This window comes from Drosophila simulans, chromosome 2L (genome assembly GCF_016746395.2).
Source record: "Drosophila simulans strain w501 chromosome 2L, Prin_Dsim_3.1, whole genome shotgun sequence".
In the NCBI taxonomy this organism is placed as follows: domain Eukaryota; kingdom Metazoa; phylum Arthropoda; class Insecta; order Diptera; family Drosophilidae; genus Drosophila; species Drosophila simulans.
Window position 1 is genome coordinate 12,138,109 of NC_052520.2, and position 24,113 is coordinate 12,162,221.

The 24,113-nt window shown below is 39.2% G+C and overlaps 1 protein-coding gene and 1 long non-coding RNA gene across 7 annotated transcripts in view; one reads left to right on the forward strand and one right to left on the reverse strand.

The window, feature by feature from the left end:
- Positions 1 to 24,113, forward strand: part of LOC6732078 (CUGBP Elav-like family member 2) — a 102,424-nt gene that overhangs the window by 56,757 nt on the left and 21,554 nt on the right. For 3 of the 6 annotated variants that reach the window (XM_039290986.2, XR_005543428.2, XR_005543430.2), the window contains exons 3-5: positions 4,806 to 5,296; positions 11,863 to 11,945; positions 15,494 to 15,542. In XM_039290986.2, coding sequence (XP_039146920.1) covers positions 4,806 to 5,296; positions 11,863 to 11,945; positions 15,494 to 15,542 — 623 coding nt within the window. Of the gene's footprint in view, positions 1 to 4,140; positions 4,569 to 4,805; positions 5,297 to 11,862; positions 11,946 to 15,493; positions 15,543 to 20,640; positions 20,659 to 24,113 lie in introns of those variants that run through there. The other 3 variants (XR_005543431.2, XR_005543432.2, XR_005543434.2) reach the window with 2 other exon arrangements.
- On the reverse strand, positions 1,793 to 3,948 carry LOC120284231. Its single transcript, XR_005543435.2, has 3 exons — positions 3,834 to 3,948; positions 3,458 to 3,763; positions 1,793 to 2,084 (listed from the first exon to the last, which is right to left on the reverse strand). It is a non-coding gene; the product is annotated as an uncharacterized LOC120284231 (long non-coding RNA).

Sequence of the window (24,113 nt, forward strand, 5' to 3'; positions counted from 1 at the left end):
CTACCCCTTTCGTCAGCATTTGCTCATCCAATTGTCGCAGTGGAAGGACGAAAGCGGAGCAAGTCCTTGCACAGGTTTTTGGGTCTATGAGGGGCTGGGGGGACACGGACCCTTGACCAAAAAAGAGCAGCGCGTTGGTGGAGTAAACTACTTTGGGCCCTTTACATAAAAGGACTTATCCATTAAACATTTTCTTGGAATATCTCTTTAGCAAATATAAAATGTTATAAAAAACACATTTCATAACAAAAAATATGATTTTAACAAACATTTTATTTATAAAAAGTTTATAGCTTAATAATTTCTTAGGGTATCAAGTACTTCGTTCAGCAAAACATCGCTCCTTGGTTATATTGTTGGCATTGCCTTTTTCGGGGTTCACTGACTGTCAACATTGGGCCACCCTAGTCACCCTGGTCACCCTGGTCCGCCTTTCCTTCCGCTCTGGTACCCACCAAAATCGTACACCTTCCCACTTTCCATTTGCCTCCAGGGTTGCCAGACAACGCACAGTGAGCGGAAAAAGTCGCGTAGCTCGACGAAAAGCGAGCGAATGGCGCCGGGAAAGCGGCTGGAGAAAGTGGCAGGGTCTGTGCGAAAATAAAGCAAAGAAATCATTTTTAAATGCGGCTTAAAATTATCTTTGATAAGCGTGCTGAAATGTTCTCATATTTTTTTTTCATTCGCCGCTTTTCCCCAGCATTCTCTGCTGTTTTTCGCGCAGTTCAGTAATTTATAGTCCTCTGAACTTGAGTCGCATTAAAAGGTTATTCCTGGCCAGATCAAAGGAAACCCCGGGTTGGATGGGGGGTTGAGTTTAAGCTGCTTAAAAACCGCTAGGTTGGTTATTAACTCAAGGAAAATGGTAAAGGTGCGTACTTCATTTTATAGTTTAGCGATGAAGGGGAATTATGGGAAATATGAGATTTGAATGGGGCTTATGCGTGGTTGTTAAATTAAGATACTACAGAATCCGGCAGTATTACCTAACAGAAGAAAGGAAAGCGGCAATATTGTTATATTTTAATGCAATTTTATAGCTTCTTGAGTTATTAACTGAGAAAATCTTTAAGCTCTCTTGCCATTTTTTTATGAACCTTTCGTCCTCGCAAAGTCCTTATGCCCTACTTCACTGGGTTTTTTCCATTCCCATTGATTTCACTTCTCTAGTATACCGCACTACCAACAAAAAACCAATCAGGGAGAACAAAGAGCAATGAGTAACAAAATAACAAGAATCAAAAGTTCACTCTGCTCTCCAACAACAACAGTAACATGGAGTGGAGGACTCCACTTTGCACTTGATTTGTTGTAAAGCAGACGCTAGACATAAAAAAAAAAAATTATCCAGCTCACCTGCAAAATAAGAGAGATCCGAAAAACAAAAAATAAAAAGTAAAAAGTGAAGACTAGCAAAAGTTTTTTGAAGAATTTTTCAGCTGCTGCCATCACTGAAAAAATTTTAAACTACTATCCAAGTCGAGTATCATTCATACTAAAGGCTTATTTAATATTTTTGGAGTATTAAAAAAAATAATAATAAAAAAAATATTAAAATAATGCATTTAAGTATATTGTTATAAATCATCGTTTAACGGTTATTTTACTCTTTATTAAGTGAAATAAACTCAATTTGTGATCCAATTTTTCCGAGTGCCTCACAGCTGCTGCAACTACCTATTTTTTTTGTTAATTTTCCTCACCTTTGTTGGAAAAGTTTCGACTCTTTGTCCTTGTGCCTGTCAAAGTGTTGACCCATGTCGACGCCGTCGAAGATGATTTTCCCCACACACCTTCTACGGCATCTCAGCCAGCTGTCCCAAGTGGGCCTTCATTTTGAGGCTAAAAAACTTTTATAATAGATTTCAAATTTCTCAGCCGCCGGATATTCTCTGGAGTAATCAAGCAAATTAGTGAGTTTCTCGAGAGAATCGCAGGCGTGGTCCAAGTCCAATCCCTATGCCGAATTTCAAACACCCACTTGGCTCCCTCGACAATTTTGCGGTTGGCAAATTGTTGACAGCTGCTGCAGGACGAGGTCCTTCTGCTTTTCCTTCGGCTCCTTCGACAAATGAAGATAAATGCTAAGAAAAGTAAGCAAAGGAAAAGAGCGCCAAAGTTTGCTTTAAAATTTAAAGAGTGAAATCTTAAATGGAATAGACTTATTAAAGTTGAAATAAGTTGTGTCCGAATTAGTTGTGTCCTTAAAAAGTAGTTTTTTATACAAAACAACAAGTTTAAATTGCGAGCTAGCGTGTGTACTTGTGAATAGAATTCAAGCATTGATGGGTATTACTGGGGTCAAAATATCGCAGAATTTCCTTGTTGCCAATTTTATTGCATACTTTTTGTTGATGAAGATGAATTGCAGTTTAAACTTTGATAGCAACAAAGTTCACCACGTTTTACTCGTTCATTCTTCGTTGGGTTGTTCAGTTGTTGTTTTTTTTTTCTTGCTGGGGTGCAAAGTTTTGTTTTTCGGTTAAAAAAGTTTGGGATAAAATTGTCGCAATTGCATGTTTTATTGGAACCCCTTAGCTGAACTCGGATCATGTACAGTTTACACCGCAACAAATAGTTGAAATGGGAATAAAATTTCTATATTGATTACTATTTTTGCAGTACTTAGAATTAATATTAGAAATAATGCGGGAAACTTGAAGAAGGCGGTCTTTAAACACGTAGAATAATTGAATATGAATATTTGTGATTTTCCCTTAACAACTTTAGTTAATTTTTTATCAGTGGAGTAGAGCAAGAAATGCAATAAATGTGTCAAAGGGTCGTTGCAATTACAGAACGTCCCTAGTGATTCCCTACGATTTTGCAGTCTAGTGTAGGGGCGTGGCATCCGCCCCCTGCCTCCAGTGACTTACAAACTTTAACTAAATTAAAGTCAAGACGAAAAAGCTAAGAGAGGGTTAAGTGGGAAGAGTGAAAGAACGAAAGTTTGAGTCTGGAAAACACAGAGCAAAGAAAAAGTTCAAATTACAAAATGCAACAAAGAAGTCGCAAAGGGCGAAAAGGAACTGGAACGGGATGACAAGAATTCGGTAGATAAAAGTGAAACTTGTAAGAAATTAGAAGACAAAGTAAAATTAACAAGTAGCACCAAATTTGTGTGGAAATAAAAATAAGTGGATGAGTTAAATCAGAAACAGATAAACAATCTGCATACAAAATAATTAGCAATTCTTAATTCTAAACCAAGAAATTGGGAAAATTTGAAATTTTTCAACTTACATATCAAGTTATATTGTAAGTTTTTCCATTTAAACCCAAAATTTCTAATTACGTCAAAAATAATTTATTAATTCCACGTCCTGCTAACTGGTTAAATTATACCCTGTTCTAGGCTAATATACTTTCGTAACTTTAGTGGTCAAATGAATATTTAAACCTACTATCTAGATACTTAATTTATTCTAACTTTAAGTAAACACTAGTTTTGACTCACCACCGTGAACGTTAGTAGACAGTTAGCGTTTAATCACCAGGTGTGGTGGAGGTCCTTGCCCAAGTATTTGCTCATCGCGCTTCATCCGACCCAATTCCATTCGAAAAAGCTCAAATCGTTTATTTACACAAGCAAATGGCCATTAGGTTAATGCTATTTGAGGTCTACTCGGCCAGAAAATTGACAGGGCCAACAAGTGGGGCGCACTCAAGCCAGAGTCCAAGTTGTTTTAGGCATTCGAATTAGCTTTAAAGTCCGTTTGAATACGAAGACAAATCGCAACGTATCACATTTCACATAATTAAGCTGTAGCAAACACACCCTAATGATGATGTCCTGTCGTTTGTGGTATTTTCACATGCAATGGAGAACTTACCTTATAAAGAGAAACTTTTCTGTTTTCAAATATCCTTAGGATAAATTCGTGGAATTTTTAATTCCAATTCTACGCAGATTTTCAGATTAAATTCGTATGACGGCCTTGGAATTGAGAAAACCGATCAGAGCGATTTTAAAAACTTGATCACCCGTTAATTTTAATACCAATGCGAAAGTTTGTAGACTGTCTCCACTTTTGATGCTCTCTCCTGCTCCATCGAGCTTTTGACCTTGAAGTCTGTTCTTTCTCCTACGCTCTCTTTGGAATGCACTGGAAGGTCACTTCTTCCACCTGACTCCATTCCAATCGCCGCAACGATTTCTCGTTCATTTGTCCATCGACGATTGACCGAAAAGGAAGTGCGAGGAAGAAGAAGAGGAAGAGGGAGGAGAAGCGAAGCCGCTGCGTTTATATATTAAATATATAGCTTTTTTTAATTAGTCACGTTGAGTTCCGAGTGCCGTGTTAAGTGGAAGTATTTATTTAGGCCCTTAATTTAATCAATCCGACCTCGAGTGTCCGTGTGCGTTAACAGTAAACGTGAAGCGTATTGGTATTGGTAATTGGCTGCCGCTAAATTGAAAGTTTCAAGTTTTCCCGTTCATTATTCGCGTCGACCGTGTAAAAAATTCAGTTTGAAATCGCAAATATGTTCACCAGTCGCGCTTCGTTTTTGGCCAATCGCCGCATGATTTTCGATTTCTCCGAGAAGAACAACGATATCTACTTGGAGTAAGTGTGTGCTAACTGTAAAAGATTCGAGTACAGTGGACACTCGTAGAAGTTGATTCCTTCCCACGCTTTGCTCCCAGAACTCCAAAAAATATGCAAATATCTTTAAAATAAATTAACTACATTAAGTATTGTACAATATTTTTATTTTTAATACGCACATCACAAATTCATATTGTCTCATTTATCGTTACTTCACTGTACTAATCCTGGCTCTCTTCTTCCAATCTCTTCCAGTGCTTTTGGAATGAGTGATAAGAGCAGCAGTGCAACGAACAGCCTGCCGAATAGTCCCATACACAGCAACAACAACAATCCATCGCTGCTGAACAACAACAACAATAACAGCAACGGCACCAGCAACAACAGCTTAAACGTCGGCAACAACAACAGCAATCCGAGCTTGGGCGGCAGCAACAACAACGCACTGGTTTCCGTAGGCAGCAACGGTATAATGTCCGCCGCCGGTTTGGTCAACAACAATAACAATCCGTGCAGCGCCAACCGCAATGTGGTCGCCATGGTCGACGATGACGCCTGCTTCCGTCTGGACACGGACGCCACGGTGACGTACGGCGAGAAGGAACCGGATCCGGACAACATCAAGATGTTCGTCGGCCAGGTGCCCAAGTCGATGGACGAGTCGCAGCTGCGCGAGATGTTCGAGGAGTACGGCGCCGTGCACTCGATCAACGTTCTGCGGGACAAGGCCACCGGAATTAGCAAGGGTGAGTGTTCCCAATTGGGAAAACTAGTTCTAGTCAATCTTAAATTTTTCATACCCGATAAGATTATCCTTTCCACTATCATATGATGATGTCCAGAACTTCAAAAGATACTTGGGATTCATTCTTACCGCCTAAAAACAAAAACTAAGTGAAACCAAATTCGTATCCTTATAGTCATGTTACTGTTAGCGACAGACCACTGTACGATTTCTCTCTCCTTGTCCATCGCCTTTGTCTGGCTGATAAATTACACTCGAATTTGTTGCGGTAAATAGCTAAAAGCTCCGCCAAAACTTTATCGTCCCCTTCATGGAAATGAGAGAAGTGCAGACAGAATTAATATGAGATATTGGTCTAGCCAGAACACAAATATACCAAAGTCGTGCATTCGCTGCACACATACATATACATATGTATTTCTCTATGTCTCCCCTTCTCTCCCTTTTAATTGCATTCACTTGCAATTGCCATTTCATTTCATCAGCAAATTGCTTTTTGTTCGCTATTTGTGTTTGAGCAGACATTTCAATAGCCTTGAGCTTTGCTAATGGAGATTGCAACGAAACTCGGTGGGGACTATGTGTTGATTTAAATAATACAATTCAGAGTTTTCAATTCGTGGGTTTTATTTAAGAGTTTAAGATCAAGGCTTAGGGATTACTGATTAAGGCTACTGCGTTGGTGTAATGAATTGTAGGCTATTCACAGTTATTCATAAGATTAAATTCATTTGAAATTATATTTCAAAATATTATTATTAATATTATATTATTTATATAAATTTCTGACAAAATCAGTTTATTTTGTTCATTTATTCACCTGTCATTTGGTTTTCATTGGAATGGAAATCTCTGCGAGTTTCGGTATCCCCTTTCATTATTCCAATATATTCATTGTTCTGTTCATTTCTCCGCCTCTTTTTCTGAGGCCTCTCAACTGCAGTCAAGTTTCTATTTTTATTGATGTGCTCTTTTTCCCCCCATTCATTCATAACGACATTTCCACTTCTAATCTTTTTCATTTCCAATTGCCATTTGGCTCCGATTTTTCTATTCATATTTCTGTGAGAGGATTCATTCTTGTCTCGTTTCCATTGTGCATTTGTATATTTTGTGTTTCGAAAACGTTTTGTTTACTCAGCGTCATTGTTATTCCGTATCCAACTGTCTATTTAGCTTTTCCATCTGTATTTATCCCATTTTTTTTCTGTTGTTGTTGTCTAGTCTTCCGACTGCCGCTGACAGGTTCATCCTTATTTTTGTAAAAGTGGGCGTGGCTGTGCTGTTCTGGTCAGTAGTGTCCGAGAAAAAAGGGGCGTGGCAAGGGGAAATGCGAGTGGGAAGAACAGTTTTAGAAGCACTTAAGTGGCGCGTTGTGTTGATGATTTATGACAAGCAGCAACGAAAAGTAGTCACAGCGTTTTCCACTCCCAAAGTGCTCATGTGAAAATGTTCGCTTTTATTGCTGGTATTTTTGTCGCTGGAAGAGACTTGTGCAAGTCACAAACACAAAATCGACACAAATTGCATTTCAAAGTTATTATTTATGTCAGCGCAAAGAAGGAAAAGTAGGCGGTTCCTTTTTCTGTGGGCGTGCCAGTGACCTACAACGAGTCGTGGCGAAAAAATAAAGTGGTAACGAACTTTTCTTCTTTTCATTTTTTTTAAAGGGTATATTGGACTGCTTATCGAAATGAAAAATGAGAAACCAATGTAAAAAATATAATAAAAATTATATTTAGAACTTTTCTTCAGGCTCATATTATTTTAATTAATTATTAAATTTTATTTTTTTAAGTAACCTTTAATAGAAGTTAAACACCTGTTAAATAACTCCAAAACTTTGTCTAGTGAACTACTTTTCATTTCGACCTTTTTAGGAACACCATTTTCTCCGCTTGCATGATGCATTTTTTGTTGGTCGCTCTTTTCTCGGTTTAAGCCAGCACAACTTCCTGCTAACAACATTTCCATTTAGATGGCAAACTGTAACCCAGTTTTAGGCTACCATTGGGTTTTAAAGGACCTCATCCATATCCTTAGACTTGTGCAACTTTTTATTCTGCTGCTGGCTTTTGTCTGTTGCATTTTTGTCCGAGTTAGTTTATTTTTGCTGTTTGGCGCTGACTCGGTTTTTCCTTTAAACCAAACAAAATGCAAAATGACACTTTTAAGTGCGATGGTTGACCTCTGAACCAGAAAGTCGTAAATAACTAAAAAATACCAACAGCAAAACGAAAATAAATAAAAGGAATCGACCAAAAAAATTTCCTTTTCGTTTCGGACAAGTATTTCTGGGCTAATGCTTCCCTTTCCTTCTAGCACCCCGAAATGGTTATCCTTTTTGGGGCACTAAATTTCGTTAGCGGGCAGTTTTTCCTCCCATTTTCCCCACTAACTTTTCCGCCTCTCTTGGATTTTCGACGTTGTTGCGGGTGTTGCGGTTTTACGGTTACTGTTTTTTGTTGCACTGCGGCCAAGAGATAAAGGTGAGAGGTGTGAAGGTTAAGGGGTCAGAAGAGAATGGAGACAGGGGCGGGGTTAGGTGAAGAGGAGCGGCACAAGGTTAAGCGCTTGGGTCATAATTTATTAGCGCTTGCGGTTCGGCGATAGAATGGGTAGTATTTTCCGAATACGGGATAAATGGGCGTTATTTTCGGGGGGTCGGGACCTCCGGTTGCAAGGAGTCGAAGCATAGCGAGAAGGATTGTCTGCGGTTCCCGTTTCGGATTGTTTCAGGTGAGAAAAGGTAGAAACGGGTAGCTTTTAATTTGATATTGAATGAGCTGCCAGAGGGGAGCGGTGTAAAATGTTTTGTGGCCTCTTTGGTTTGGAATTTGAAGTTCTCGCGGCTTTTGTGGCCAACGAAACGCAGCCAACTATGAAGAAATTAAGATTTTCCCCGTTACTAAGCTCGCTTTAATTTTAAGTAGATTTAATGAAAAATCGATACTTAACGTAGCTAACCTACCTACCTTTCTTGTTGGTTATATTTTTTTATGTTTGTTTCTAAGAAATTCTTTAGATTTAAAAGCTCACATATTTAATTGAACTTTCCCCTCGTACTTTTACATTTATTTATCGCTCCCCTTTCTAATCAGCTTAATTACATTACGTTATGGTAAATGATTTCGATAATCATTAGTTTTAAGCCCTTAAGCTAGGCTTTTGCAGATAAACCACCCTGACCGTATTCAATTGTGAACTTTTGTTCCACCCCAAAACAAGAGCATATGTCACAGTTCCCTACCAGGGCAGCCACGCCCATCGCACCCCCCAACGCCCACTTTTTTAGTCGAGCCTGTGATTTATGACCTCAGCCGTATAAAAAACTAACTCGCTGACCAAACCAGAAAAGGAAGAACGAAGAAGAAACGCAGATGAGAATCCAGCCAAAAACCAAGGAAAAGAAATAATATAATTCACACTGAGTTAGAAATCGGGGTTAAGTGGGGTTTTTCTTGGTGTAGAAGTAGGGGGGAGTGGGGGAAAATCTTGGTCAGTTAGCAGATTTTTTTTATTTTTTGGGTGTTTGCTGGCGTCGTCCCCGTTTTAGTTATCTTTCGACTGCCTTGAGAACTTCATTTTGAAAAGCTTTTCCCAACTCTAAGACCAGCTGTCCAATGTCTCCCCGGAAAAAGGAAAAGTAACGCACTTATCTAACGCCTTCATCGGTCGTTTCTTTTTTTTTTTTGTAAGTTGCCTTCTTCCAGGAACTTTGTGCTCTTGACATTTTTATTTAGCTGCTGCACTGAGCGTGAAAAATGCATAAAATTTCACTTAATTTTATTCCACACCCCCCTTGCCTTTGCTGCGCGCCAAAGGAAAAGGCGAATTTCAATTTCAAATGCAGGTTTCGAGGAAGTAAATTTCGAGCAGTTTGAGTTTGATTTCTTTTTTTTTTTAAATTGCAATTTGGTCATGACTTTTAGTTGCCATTGGAGCATTACTAAATCTTTGTCACGGTTCAGGTGAAAGATTCAAGTATAGTTTCGATATAGATTTTACTAGCATAGTTGATTTCTAGTCATAATTTAAGCAAACAAAATTGATTTTAGCATCTAAAATCAAATATTAATTAAAGTGTGCCAGATTTCAATATATAATTGAAAGTTGCTAAAAGTTACTGTGATTTCTAGTTAGTGCAATATTGCAGTCTTAATCCCACGAATAAACATCGCATATACAAAGATACATTTGAGATTGGCTTGTTTCAGCTGCATCCTTGATCCTGTGCAATATCTCGTGTTTGGTTCCATTTACTTTGTGCTCCCTCTACTAGTCGTAGTCAGTAAATCTGTGGGTGGCAATGTTTGAGGACATTGATTTATTTAACTTCGATTAATTCGTTTCGTTGCACTCTTCGTTCACAAACGTGTTTCCAAGGTTTTTGTGCTTTATGGGTGATATATAAAGGTCGGGATATATACGTTTATATATATATATATACGTTAGTTTAGTTTTTGCCGGACTTTGGCACGTCTTGTCTGGCGGCTCTCGATTTCATCTTCCTCCCACTTGCCGGGATTAAGTTCTTTTTGTCCAAAAACGTGACTGGGTGTCGTTTTCATCAATGTTGCTGTTGCTTTTTCTTCGATTTTCCTTGGCGTTTCCTTTATTTTCACTCCGTTGGCAAACTTGTTTTTTATCGCTTTGTTCTATTTGGTTGTGAGTGTGTGCGTGTGTGTGTGTGTGTGTCTTGGGTTTGATTCTAACTGCAGTTGACATGCACATAATGGCAGTTGTGTGAGATTTTTCTTCGTTTTCTGCGTTGTTTTGATGCAGTTCCGTTGCCTCCTCCTTCGTTATCCTTCGATTGCTTTCCGTATCTATAGCTTCGATCAGCCAGAACCAGTATCCTTGCAGTATCCTTGCCCGCCGACTATGTTTTATTGCATTCCGAATAGTTTCGATTTTCCTTCATTTGTTACATTTAACGCTAGTTTAATTTTAAGTGATATTTAATCTGCTCCATTGAATGCGATATTTTCACCCAGCTTTCCTTACTTTTCAATGAAACACGATATATTTATGATGGAGTAATAATAATAGAGCGAAGAGCTTTGTGCGAGGTGTAACCTTAGAATAATAATACAACTCCAATTAAATTTAGATTTAAAAGCTCTGGTTTCATCTGATTTTACTCTATTAAATCACAAATATTTTGAAGATCCATTTAACCACAGAATTAAAACCGTACACCCTTTTTAAATATTTTTATGTTTTTAAAACGGAAAAACTGGGAATCTCTCATAATTCACTCACACGTCGGATGTGCCGACGACTGCTGCGTCTAACCTCACTCAGCCAGATATTTAATGGCAGCTAAAAAAGCGGCCGCAACGAGAAATGAAAATATTTGCAAATATGTGAAAAATGCAGAAAAATGTTGGTGGTGACATGGCATAAAAAGAGAGGAACTGCGACAGATTGAATTACCTGTGTGGAGCGTAGTGGGGTGGCACTGAGCCGGATTCCACGCCCCCTGGCCAACCAACTGAAGGGGGAGAGGGGGGAAAGGCAGCCAAAATGGCCACCACTAAATGCCGCCGATACGCTGGTGGGTAATTGCATTATGCAACTATTGCATTGCCGTATTAAGTTTTGTTGTAACCAGCGCTGGCATCACACACCGCTGAGCCCGAGGTTGAGGTAGGCCTTGAAATTGGGCGGGAAAATTGTGGGAAAATGCGGGAATATGTAGGGAAATTGCAAGTGCGGGAAACGATGGGATGCAGTGAAAAGTCTAGGTGTGTGTGTGTGTGTGTGCAGGATCCGGAAATGGATTTAACCAAAGCTCTGTGTGTGTGTGTAACTTGGCCACAGATTTGGCGCATAAAAGAAAGGGAATTTCTGCCACATCCAAAACAGAATCTACAAAAACGTATTTTGGTAAAATGGAAATGGAATGCCATGCGAAAAAAAAATTAAATAAAAAGGTAGATGGAATGTTTTCAGGCTTTATTTAAAGAGATATTTTAAAGAGCTGAATGCTGTAATATTATTAATATATTTATAAAATGGAGTAACTATGTTTAAGTATTTATGGCACTTGAAAACTAGAATGCACTTTAAATATTGCTTAGTTTGAGGGGTTTTTATTATACCATCATGTATGAAACAGGGTAGAGAAAACTAATGTTTAAGTTTAAGTATCACTTAGTATGCTGGTCACACTTGCCGTCGACTCTCGCACCCTCATAAATTTCAACACCTTGGCCACCCTCTTTTCGCCCCAAAAGTCGGCCGAACCGCCTTCGTGTCGCACCCTACATCCTTCCCAGGAAACTTGCACTCCAATCTCAAACGCGACACATTTGCCGGGGCTATAATGTTCAATTTAGTGCCAGGCTGTCATGTTGTTGCCACATTTCTAGTCGCCCTCTGGGCCACGCCCATGGCTTACTCAGTTTTCACACGTTTTCCATTCGGGCATTTTGCCCAGCCCACCTCCGCTAATAACAATAATTTTCATAATTTCCCAGTGCCACCTTTTACGAAGCCAGCTCGCAAATAAACTCAATTTAACCCTCATGCTAATCTTATGCTACTCCCTTTATTTTCCAGGTTGCTGCTTTGTGACATTTTATACGAGACGCGCCGCCCTGAAAGCCCAGGATGCTTTGCATAATGTTAAGACGCTAAATGGGGTAAGAAAATTTTGATTTGTGTTACGATTTTATCAAGCTCAACCCTCTCAACTGCATTATAAGTTAAACGGAAATACACCAAAAGTTTTAAATGAATATATACTTTTTTAAAGCCAGCTTTATCGTTGAAAAAAAACTGATATAAAACATTGTTTTATTCAATTACCCAATATATTTCATTAGAAAAACCATAAGAAAGAAATTAGAAGAATATTGCATTTTAGAGCTGTGATTTTCTTCAAGTGCTCAAAAGCCCTAGTAATTACCCTTTTGAATAAGACATTGTTAGTCACCTCGTAATGCTTTCGAGCCTAAATTGAGGCACTCGGCCGAGAAGTGAAAGAGACATGGGCATCACGGTCTTTAATTGGAATTTTCGCTGATCCGACACAAACAAGGGAAAACTCTATAAACTTATCATGAAACGCTATCATCCGGCTGACAGCACAGCAAGCGGGATATTTTCTGGGCGTGGCGGGACGGGGCAGCAGAGCATCATCGTCGTGATTCCTCTCGCCTCCTTCATTATGGCTAACTGACTCGCTGACTGACAGATTGACTGGCGTTTGGACTGACAGAGCCATGACACCGCACAAAAAAAAGCCAGAAATACTGTGGGGCTAAAATAAAATGCATCGCAGGGGGGAAATGTTTTTGTAAAGCGCCTGCAAAGAAAAAAAAATCGTGGAACGTGAAATTCTTCCTCCTCTATTTTCCAATATAGTGTTTTTTCTTCTCTCCGCTCTGAACATTTCCCTATAAAATGCAAGTAATTTCAAAAGTTTAGCCCTGTGTCTTGTGGCAGCTTAAAAATGGAGAAGGAGCGCAAAAAACTGCGAAAATTGTTAGCACAAGACACGCGCCAAAAGTAGTTTCTTCAGTCTTGCTAGCGTTTAGGTATGATGAAATGTTCGATAAGTTCTTCTAAGAAATTATTAAATATTTAAAATATATGTGCAAAAGAAGCAGAAAATTGAATTATAGAAGAAGAAATCTAACAATATTACGTAAATAGGTGTTTGGTAGGGAAGTTTATAGTTGTATTTACCATTAAGCACATCGGTATACTTCCTGCATTTTTTTTAGAATGCATTGAGTCCTTGCAAGGATATTAAATAGGTCGATCATTATTCCGTAATTTCTCTGGCGGTAAGAGAGCAAGCCAAACCGCAGGCACAAAAATGTCAATTTGCACTTTGGACCAGAAGCAGCTGAAAAGCGGAAAAGCAAGCAGAGTTCTGGAAAAGTTGTCAGCACAAGTGCAAAGGGAAAAGATATAGTGGTATGGGTATGGCTACGTGAGGAAGGGGGTATGGGTGTTGCGGGGAGGAGGGGTCAGAAGATAGCGAGCAACGTCAGCAAAAGCAAGCGACATTTGGCAATGTTGCTTTTTATTTGGGGTTCCCTTCACTTTTTTGTTCGTACTGTACCCTTTTTTTTTACTTCTTCTGTAGCGCCATCAAATAAGCATTGAATATTATTATTATTTGAAAGCCATGTGTTGGCTGCAAAGCAACCAGAATTGGGAGAAAAAGCAGAAAAGCTTCCTATGGACAATGCTTATGTCATCACGTTATCGGCTCCCAAAAAGAGGAACTGACATAATTTGCATGTAGCTTCGTGGCTGCAGCTGCGATATTTATTTTAGAAAATTGCTATGCCACATTTGTGGCGATGACGGCTAAAAGGGCGTAGAACGGGACATGTGCGTGCTGCATCTGATTCCCATCGTTGTTGCCACTGCTTTTGGCAGCTCCACTGACAGGCTTTGACGTTGGCTTGTAATTTTCTTGCACAATTTGCGATTGTTATCGAAAGGGGAAAATTGCTTTGGAAAATGCATGCTGATTGCTGGTGAACGTTAAAAGAATTATATTAAATTTTATTTAATCGTTGACTTTTGGTTTGTGACCTATTGCTACGAGCTTTGGAATTCTTTATCGTTATTTTGTCATTCGATTAACTTGTAATTACCTCCCATATCGATAACTTATCGCAGTGCTGCATTTGATGATCCACATTTCGCAGATCAAGTAGCGCACACCGGCCGATAATTGCCCCAATAGAAAACAGTTGCTTGCGATATTTCAACCAATTACTTGGTGGCAGGAAAAAGCCAACCACGAAAGCTGGTTGACAAGGCGAGGAAAGGACTTCCACCTTCGAAACTCTGCTTCTCCTGGTGGGGGCGTGAATGCCGCCTGTGTTTGACTGGTAATTGCTACTTCCTGCATATAAATAAATTGGCAGAATAAGAAAGGCACAAGGTGGCGGTGGCGGAGAGCCGGGTTGACTTTGGCTGCAATTTGTAACCAGTCGCGTTGCGTGTATTATTTACGGCCAGCAGAGGTTGGGCCAGGAAAGCAGGAAAGGCGGTAGGTGGCAGGGGGCAGAGGGCAGCGCCCGAGGGAAGTACAAGGACATTGCCTTCTAGCGTAGACTGTCGTCGTTTGTTCGCCGCCCGTTTGCCAATAAATCACGCGCCATTAGCCAAGCTGTAGTTTCACGCGGAGGTGAGGACGTGACACGCGTGAGGGGTTAATAAAATGTACTTTTAGTAACTAAAGTACAGTTACGACCAGACCAACTCAGTAAATAGTTTCTTAGATCGATAGATAGATATCAACAAGCTATTAAATCGCAAAATTTGGATTACATTGATGCAAGAATGTGTTCCATGGCATTTCCTGTTTGCCCCAAATCACGCTGCCATCTCTAAGGACAGAAAGCAGACTGACCTCGTGCCCGATTCGCGGTCTCTTTTAGCGCGGAAAGGGGCGTGGTGCGAGCTTTAAGCTTGTTTTAATTAGAAGACGGTACGAGGTGTGTGTTTGTGTGCGAAAAATTACATTTAAAACACGCTGCAAAGTCTAACGCATATTTTAGGATTTTTGCAGCAGACCCCGTTCACATTTTACACACCGCCCGTGTCCTTTTTAGCGACCGCTGAATAAATGTGTTTGGCTTTTGTCAAGGATTTAGGCGGAGGCTTTGTTCCGTGTCCTGCGAGGCTCCTTTCTGCCTTTGCCTGCATTCCATTCATTATGCAGCTTAAGTGGATGGTGGTGGTGCTGGCCCTGCGGAAAGGAGGAATGGGCTCTTCCGCCCGATTTCCCCCTATTCCTCTATTGCACCAACGGCAATCCCTTGTCGCCGTTTTTGGCGACTGCATTTTGGCCCTAAGCTCTGTAAATTAATCGCGGCCTTCTCTCTTTCGACCGGAACCACGGAGCATATTGCGCTCTAATATTTCAAATGTGATTAACACAGTCCGGAAACGGATTTGATTTTAACGAGAGAAAAGGGTGGGATTAAAACAAGGGAAAATACGAGATTTTTGGTGATAGAAAGAATTTGTACAATATAATACATACTAATACATACTTATACATACTGTAATACAAACGAATAAATTTATTTCGGCAGCAATCAAAAATGAATTCATTTACTAACACCACCAACTGTGTCAAGGACTTTTCCAAAACCAAACCAATTAGTTTTCAATTTAAACTCTCATTAAATTTGCTTTTCATTTCGTTTTATTTCAGATGTACCATCCCATTCAAATGAAGCCCGCCGATAGCGAGAATCGCAATGGTAAGTTTTTATTAAATTCACAAAAACCAGTCAAAAAAAAATAGGAAAAACTAGTAGTTGAAATAGAAAGCTATACGCACACAATGCGGTGAATAGATGCGGTGTTTTGTGCATGTGGGTGACTAAAAGTATGCGAAGCCGAAATATTTCCACCGCCAACAAATCAACAAAACGCGGTACAAAGTGACCAGCGAGGCGTGAGAAATATGTGTGCGATGTTCAATCGGAAATCAAACACAAATGGGGGCTTTTGGATGGAAAATGCAGCGCCTGAAAGGATAGAAGTATTTTTCACCCAACATACTACCCTAAATTAGGGAATTTTTAAAAGAGTTCTTTACATATTCGTACATTGAATATAATTCTTTACAAATTCAATATATTCTACATGTAAGTCTATCTATGTATCTTTATATCCTAAGAGCCTAAAAACCCGCATCTGAACTACATTCAATGGGAAAACTAAGGTCGCATGAACGGTGAAAAGAGAGAGACGGCCAGTGAGTGACAGAGATAGACAGTGAGCGATCAGAATTTTGCTGGCGGTGGAAATTGCGTGCGAAAAACGCGGTCAACCCAAAAGCGGGCAATAGTATTTGACAGTTTTTATTGGCAATGGTCAAGGGGAAAACGATGAAAAGCTCTATGGAAGGGAAAATTGCGAAAAACATGGAAAGGCAGCTGGGTGTACATATGTGTGTGCGTAAACGAAATTTTTTGTACGGATTTTTCATTGAACTTTCATTTCTGCATTCTGCCTCTCCACCATCCCTTTGTTGCCAAAGTTCGTTGTCAGCTGTCGGTCACTTGGCAGTTAATTAAAAACCATCAATTATGTGAGCCAGCAAAAATTGCCAACGCAAAAACAAAAAAAAAAGAGTGTTCAAAAAGCTGACAAAAAAGTTGGTGAACATTTTTTAATTTATGTTAATTTCAGACAGGAAGCTTCAACCCGCTTACACTTTTGGGGCGGCTTCTTTTAATTACACCCATGATATTAATCTGCTTAAGTGACCACAAAAATGTTGCTCCTCACCCACACACACAAAGGAAGGGGAAGGGAAAAGGGCCAGAATGCCACGTTTAATTGGGGGACCTTGCGGCGTTTATTGTTAACAAGCTGTAAAAAAAAAAAAAAGAAAATGCAAACTGAGTGCAAAAAAAGTTTCGCTGGCACTGCTAGTCTTCCTGGCAGCCAAACTCTGCTCTCAAAATCCCCCACCATCTGCTTTTTCAGCAATGTGTAATTACGCTTGTACAACATGGCGTATGCTTAATAATTTTCGGCACTCTTTCCTCTGTGTGTGCTTAACTAATTTTTTCCCATGCTTTTTTAGTGGGTAGCTGATGGATAAGTACATTCAATGGCGGTAATGAGGAAAATTATAGTTTTTCGTAGCTGCTGTAGATTATATATATCCCTTTCCATTTTGGTTTATGTTATTTAACAAGTAAATAGACTTGCAACCCATAAACTTCTGCTAATTTCTCTATAATGTTTAGTGAATTTAGCAGCTTGTTGTAGATCCCTTTTTCGGGCTGAAAACAAAAACCCCCCTGTGTGTGAGGGCTTTTCAATTTCAGATAAGCCCTTTGGTGTAGCGACCGCCCGCATTGCGCCTAAAACAAATTCGATGCAAATTCAAGTTGGACGCCATCCAATGTTTGCCGCATTATAGACAGACGACGGCGACTCCCCGGCAAACAGCGAAATTGCAATTCAATTCAATATTCCAAACTAGACAGAGAGAAATGTGGCTTGTTTCGTGATTTGGCACTTTAACCTCGAAAGCAGCAGCAGCAACAAAATGTTTTAAATAAAAAAAACCCCAAACGAAAACAACTGGCAAAAAAGTTTGGCTAGAGCCCACAACGGAAGCGATATAATAGAAAAAGATGGCAGGAATATTTTCCCCCCCTGGTTTCCTCTTTTTTCAATGGTTTACCACCAAAGTGTTTGGATGATGTGGTGTGGGTATGTGGGCGGCGATTCAGAGCCTAGAAATCGAAAAAAAGTATTTCTAGAAAAGACAGTTGTCGTCTCAGCGTAACAACAAACGGAAGGTGGCAATTTAATAAAATGCTTGAGTGAGTCGCCGAGTTTTGTTTCCTGCTTGGCTCAAGCTTTTTTCCTCTCTTACCACGCCTTACTTCAATTTTTTCCTTTTGGCCAAAAGTTCCTTGCGCAAAAGTGTGTTGCATACTTTTTGGCAGGCGGAAATCGCTAAAGAGGACAACCCTCTGATAGATATTGTTATTCTTGATTCTTTGACTGCGTTGTATAATAGATTCTAAAATGTCTTTTAGCAAGTGCCTTAGTCAAAGGCTTAAGTTATCGTGGGAATCGAAGCAGCCGCCTTCAGTAAAATAACACGGTATATAAATGGGCGAGGTAAATACTTTTCTGGGAAGAGCATTATTAGGGCTAATAGGTTTCTCAAGAACGAACTGAATACATCGTTATATTTTTAAACCAATTTTATGAATTTAAAACTCGAACCATACGATTTCCCATTTCCCACAAAGCTCTCCCTCGCTCAAATGTAAAACTGCGGATTAAAGCGAGTCAAACAATCAAATGAAATTATCCCCGACGATTTGTTTACCTTTGATCTTTCATCACAAATTCAATCAACGATTGCAGCTGCAGCACATAAAATCCTCGAACCCACAAAAAGTGCTTTCCTGAAGAAAAACCCCCTCAGCCATAAATACCGAACAAATGACTTCTCATTTCCACCTAAATTGAAGCAAAGGGAGATGGAAAAATTGCATTCAAATTTTATGACACTCTGCGACTCCGGAGCTTTTCCTCCTCTCTGACCCTGGGCCGAAAAACCCTCAACGAAAAAGTAGAAAAGCCAGAAGGACATAAATACCTCAAGGAAGTTGGAAAAAAGCAGGGGGGGAAACAAAGGGAATATTGTCTAAGGGGAAAAAGTGCATAATAACAGCGATTTGCATTACGTTAAGTAAAAAAAAGGATGGCAAACGAGACAACAGCAAAATGTGCAAGCAAATCAAATGAGTAAGCAAAAGTGGAAAAGCGGCGGGAAAAGTGGGGGAAGGTGTGAAAAGCTGCAACGTGGTAATCAGAGCAATTTACATGCAAGCAAACTTCAAACAGACAACGAGGAAAAGCGGAAAATACTAAAATAAGGAGCAGCGAGTCCAAAGACAATGTCAAGTTTTGAAGGATTATGGGGAAAATGGATAAGAGAAGGGCAGCTACTAGGGTGATATTACATTTTCAAGTTACTCACAATTTTCACTTGTGTGAGTTGCGCCAAGATTTTATTTCATCTCTAAAAAGGATAGATATAGGATCCTTATAAAGTTAATTCTTGATCAGGATCAATAGCGGGGTCGAATGAAGGATTCTAATTTGGTATATAGTCCAGTTTTATAATAACTTTGCAAAAATAATACAAATCTTAAATCTTAAAAACCATTAAGTTGCAAGCTAGTTACTGGATGTAAACATCTTCACGTTAATTTCGTAAATTTTTGGATCTGCAGACGATTGCATTTGCCAACTGCAGCGGAAAAACCAAAGAATGAAATGACGTTGGGCGCTGTTGTTGTCGTGAAAATGCGGCGGGGGAACATATGAATTTTTGCCCACTGCATATGAAATCGATATGCAAATGTTGTGCGAGGTTTTCCCCGGCGTCAACAACAGCTACAGCAAAAAAGAAAAAAAAAAAAAGAAAATAGGAAAAATAAGGAAAAAGACAGCAACGTTGGCGGCTCCTTCTTTCTGCTATGATGATGATGATGATGCACGTATTGTTTGCTTGTAAACATGATAAAAATTCAAATTAGCCATAATATATGGCAAGTCAAGGAGAGAGTACACACATATGAGTCTTCATTTTGTGGCGCTGAAATGCAAAATGTGCCAAGAAATTACCGCACAAACTTTTACCATGGGTGTACGAAGGAACCTTGAACAAATTACGTATTGTATTTGCATTTCTCGTACACAAATCAATGAGTCAACTAGAAGGTGAAAGTTGAAGTTGTGAACACCTCATGTGTAGTTCATGTCTATTAGCTAAATTAGCTTTTATAAACAAAATGTGATTTATTATTTCAAATGGTTTAGTTTAAAACATTCCATTTATATGAGTCATCTAATTAGTTTTACTTAAATAAGATTGACTTACAGAACTTTCTTTTGTGAGCAATGTGTTTGTGCCTCTCAAAGGTTCTCAAAGCCAACTTTTTGTGAGTGACAAAAGGTGTTAATTAACTCATTAGCATCAGGTGCTACAAGTACGCGAATGAGCAAAGAATATACACACACATTCATCAAAGGCTGATGAGAACAAAAAAGTAAACTAAGCTAGACCAACATTAAAAGTCGCTTAAAAGCGCTCAACTTAGAGTCAACAATTTCACAAGGCAGCCAAAGTTGCTAATCAAGTTTTTGCAGTCGAGAACCATCTTTGTATGAGATGAAATTAGATCTAATATGCGATGGATTTATACGACTGGGGTCTAGATCTCGAGCGCAGGTTAGTTGCATTTCCAACGTCAATCAGTTCGAATCGAGTGGACGAGACGAATCGGCGAGCAATCAACTTGATTTATTTTCCCCCCATCGCGTACGTGCTAAAATTCCAATTTTCGCGAGTTTATTTTGCCTTTTTTTAATTGAGCCTATTGTTTGGTATTTAAATTCGATGCGAATCCCTTTTCATCCGCCCCGTTCGCCTCAGTCAGTCCTGTTTGATTCGCTTTCATTAATGGACGTTGCATGTGTGACGTTGCTTAATTAGTTGCCATCGCCATCGTCTGGTTCTGATGACTTTTCCTTTTTCCTCGGCCCCTGATTGATGTCAATTTATTTTTAGTGGATCGAGTTTTGCCAATACGTCGGCCAGAGGGTAGTCGGGCTAAAAAAATTAAAAAAAAAAGTAAATAGAGAGTGCGCCTTTGCACAAAGGAATTTATTTAAATCACAGCGAAACTTATCGGTGATGGACAGGCTGTGAAAGTGAAGTAACAAAGAACGACGGAAAACAAACCAAAAATATTTACATAAAACCGGGTGTCTCTCCAAAAGCTTACAGATAAATTGGATTTTCACAGAAAATCAAGATTAATGAAAGTAAGTTCATATCGGAAATTTTACATTTAGTTAGTTTAGTAAATAGTCAAATAGTCAAAGTAAATATTCATTACTGACTATGGATTTAAATTTTACATCATTAAGATTTGATATTTTACAAATGTATAATTTACATCAAATGTATTGGTAAAAAACTTACATCAAATGTATTGGTAAAAAATCACCCTTTTTGCAAACAGTACATCAACCTTTTCGTGCAATTTGCAAATGTCGCATGCCTGAAATAAATCGATTCGAATTGAAATGATCCAAAATAAAATCGAGCAAGGGAATTTCATTGTCTTCGAACAATTGCTAGTATCACTTTGCAAAACTATATTTAGGATCGATTTAAGGAAGGCGTCTATAAAATCAGACGCCGCATTGCCAAACGCTTTAATTGCGATCACGGAGGAGAACTCTCGATGCCAGCAATTGACTGAAAGAAAAGACTGAAATCACACGCTAAAAGTGCGAAATCTTCAAGAGAAACTCACTGAATAATTTTTGTTTACTGTTTTATGGCAAATCGAGTCGGAAAATATTGAACTAAAACCATTTGTGTATTCATATATCTGATTGTTACACGTTGAACGTATAATAATAAAAACTATCGATCTAAAAAAGGAATCCAAAATCAAAGTACAATAAATAATACGTTAATTGTGCGTGGCTAAAAAGAAAAGTAAACAGTAAACACCCAAAAAAAAGAGTTGCGTGTTCTTCGAAATATTGATAATAAAATTCTTAAATAATAAATAATCAACGTCTGGGAAGAAGTGTTAACTTGCTGATAATTGAGTTGAATATTCGTGTTTAATATTTATTATATTTGCTTATTGAATTTTCCACTTCACTCGCCTGTTCGAGACTCACGATTCTTGTTCTGTTTTTAACGCTCTCTGCTCTCTCTATCTCTCTCTTGCTATTTTTCTCTGTCTGTGTGTGTGCGTATCTGTGTTCGTGTGCGTGTCGAGTATCTGTGTGTGAGCCTGAGTGTAAGTGTGAAATATTTTCAAGAATTCTCTCTTCTCCGCTCGCCAACGTCGTCGTCATCTCATCATCATCTGACATGATAAATAATTCAACTGCAATCGGTTTCGTAAATAGCCAAAAAGGAGCCAACGGCTGCGGATGCGGATGCGGCGACGAGTGCGGATGCGAGTGCGGATCCTGTGAGGGAAATATTGCAAAAACAACAACACGAATATCTGAGCCATCTGAGCCAACAGCATCGGAGAATGTTGCCTTCATTGGCGGCGGCAGTGGCAACAGTCAATTATCCTCAGTAATTGAGAATTTATCCCATAACAGCGACGTTGCAGCCGCATTGTCCTTTAACCCAGGAGCGTCGTCATCATCATTATCATTATCACCAGAAGCAGCAGCAGCAGCAGCAGCATCTACCTTAACATTATTTGCTGCAGGAGCAACAGCAGCAGCAGCAGGATCCACCTCGACAGCAACGCACCGCTCCACGCATAAATCCTATCCGCCAATAAATTCAGCATATTGGCTGCCACCGTCGCATCCATCACCGTATGCGGTGCCAGGTAGGAGTCGCAGATTCCTCTCAGATTCCACTCGGTGTTCCCCACTTTCCCACTTTCCACGACCCCTTTTAACGCTGCAGAAAAATTCGAATTTTATCTAGTGATGAAATCGTGATACTATCGTAGTTACTAAAGATTGTATTAACACGTAAACTTATTAAAGTGGATGAAATGTGAGAGGTTTATTGAGTGGGGGAATTTAATATACTTATATATGCAATAAAAGGAGTTGTATTCTGTGCATACTTAATAGATGCTATCATAATTACTTATACATAAATGCAGTTTCCAGAGTTTAAAAACTCTTAAGGTATCATATTATAATAAAACAAATTATGGAATCAACAACACTGCCCAACTTTCATCCTACTTCTAATTTAAGTAGTGCTTGTATACTACATAACTTTTCAACTACTAATTTTAGTATTGCTTCAATACTAAATAACTTTCCTACTCCTAATTTAAGTAGTGCTCTATACTACATAACTTTCTTCCACTACTAATTTGAGTAGTGCTCGAATACTTTGTTTATTCACCATTGCCATCTCTGGTCGTCCCGGTCAGTTATCGTTCACTCGGCCGTCCTGCTCGACCTGTCGACCTTTCCGCCACCCACTCATCTGCCCTGCGGGGCCCACTCTCTTATTGATGGTCTGTTGATGTTGAGTGTTATCTACCTTGTCGCAGGAGTTGCCAGGAGTCGTCAGCCGACCAAATTGCCTTACATTCACATTACGATGTACATACATATATAGTCCTCACCGTTGGCGTGTCTCCCTCTTGGCTGCCTTTTAAAATTGGGTAATTAAGGCAATTTATTGGACCACGCGCGCGTCTCGTCCTTGTTGTCATCCGTCGGTGGGTTGAGATTGAGGCAGGATTCGGACATAAAATTGCCAAGACATCGTCATTAAGCAAATTGCCCATGACCCAATTGGTCTTTTAATTGTTGCCAAATTCGGAATGTGAGCGGATTGCAAATAACTTTTCTGCAGTTTTAGTTAGAAATTAAGACATCCTGCTGAATCCTTAAATCTTTGAAGCCAATTGGCTGGATATTTTCATCAGCAGCCGCCCGCTTAATTTTTCAACCTTTCCGCACACAATTTCCGCTCTTCATTTTATTATCTGTTAATGCCAAACCACAAGCGAGATAAAAAAAAAAGAACAACATCGGGTAAACATGTTTAAAACCTTACATATTCTTTTTTTTTTATTATTTGGGTCTTTATCACCTGGATGTGTCCGAGGCAGCTGGGCCACGCCCCTTTTGCTGCGCCCACGCAGTCATCAGTCGGCCACAAGTTTACACTTGACTTCGACATTATTAACGATCAGAAACTTTCTCTCTGTATATTTAACAATAATTTCTCCCTGACATACACGTGTTGCCGGCCTGACACTTTTTTCCGCTTAATACACTTCACCAAGCCGTCCGTAGCAGAAGGACACAACAATAAAGGACATTGTCCCCGCATCTCTCTCGATATGGGGAAAAGTAAAAATTTATATTTTACACTTTATTTTCAATGAGTGTGTGGGGTAAAATTTCAGTTAAGTGTGTGAAATTTAATGTGGGTAATGTGCAGTAAACCTACAGGAATGATTAAATGCTTTAAATATTCTGTGAGAGAGATAGTATGAAAATATATATACTAAAGTATAAACATCTTAACTCCCAATTCCAGTGTTTCCACTTTAATTATTCCACAAAATTCGTATAAAATTAAATCACGTCGCTATACTGTACATCAATGTGTTAACCCATCCTTTCAAAGGACTCTTAGCCCTTGACTTGCACACTTGTTACTCCATAAATCACTGCTGGCCAAATTGCCATGCAAATTTTAACTGCTCTTTAATTTTCTGCTAAATTAAACGTTAAATAAACTGCCGGAGAGC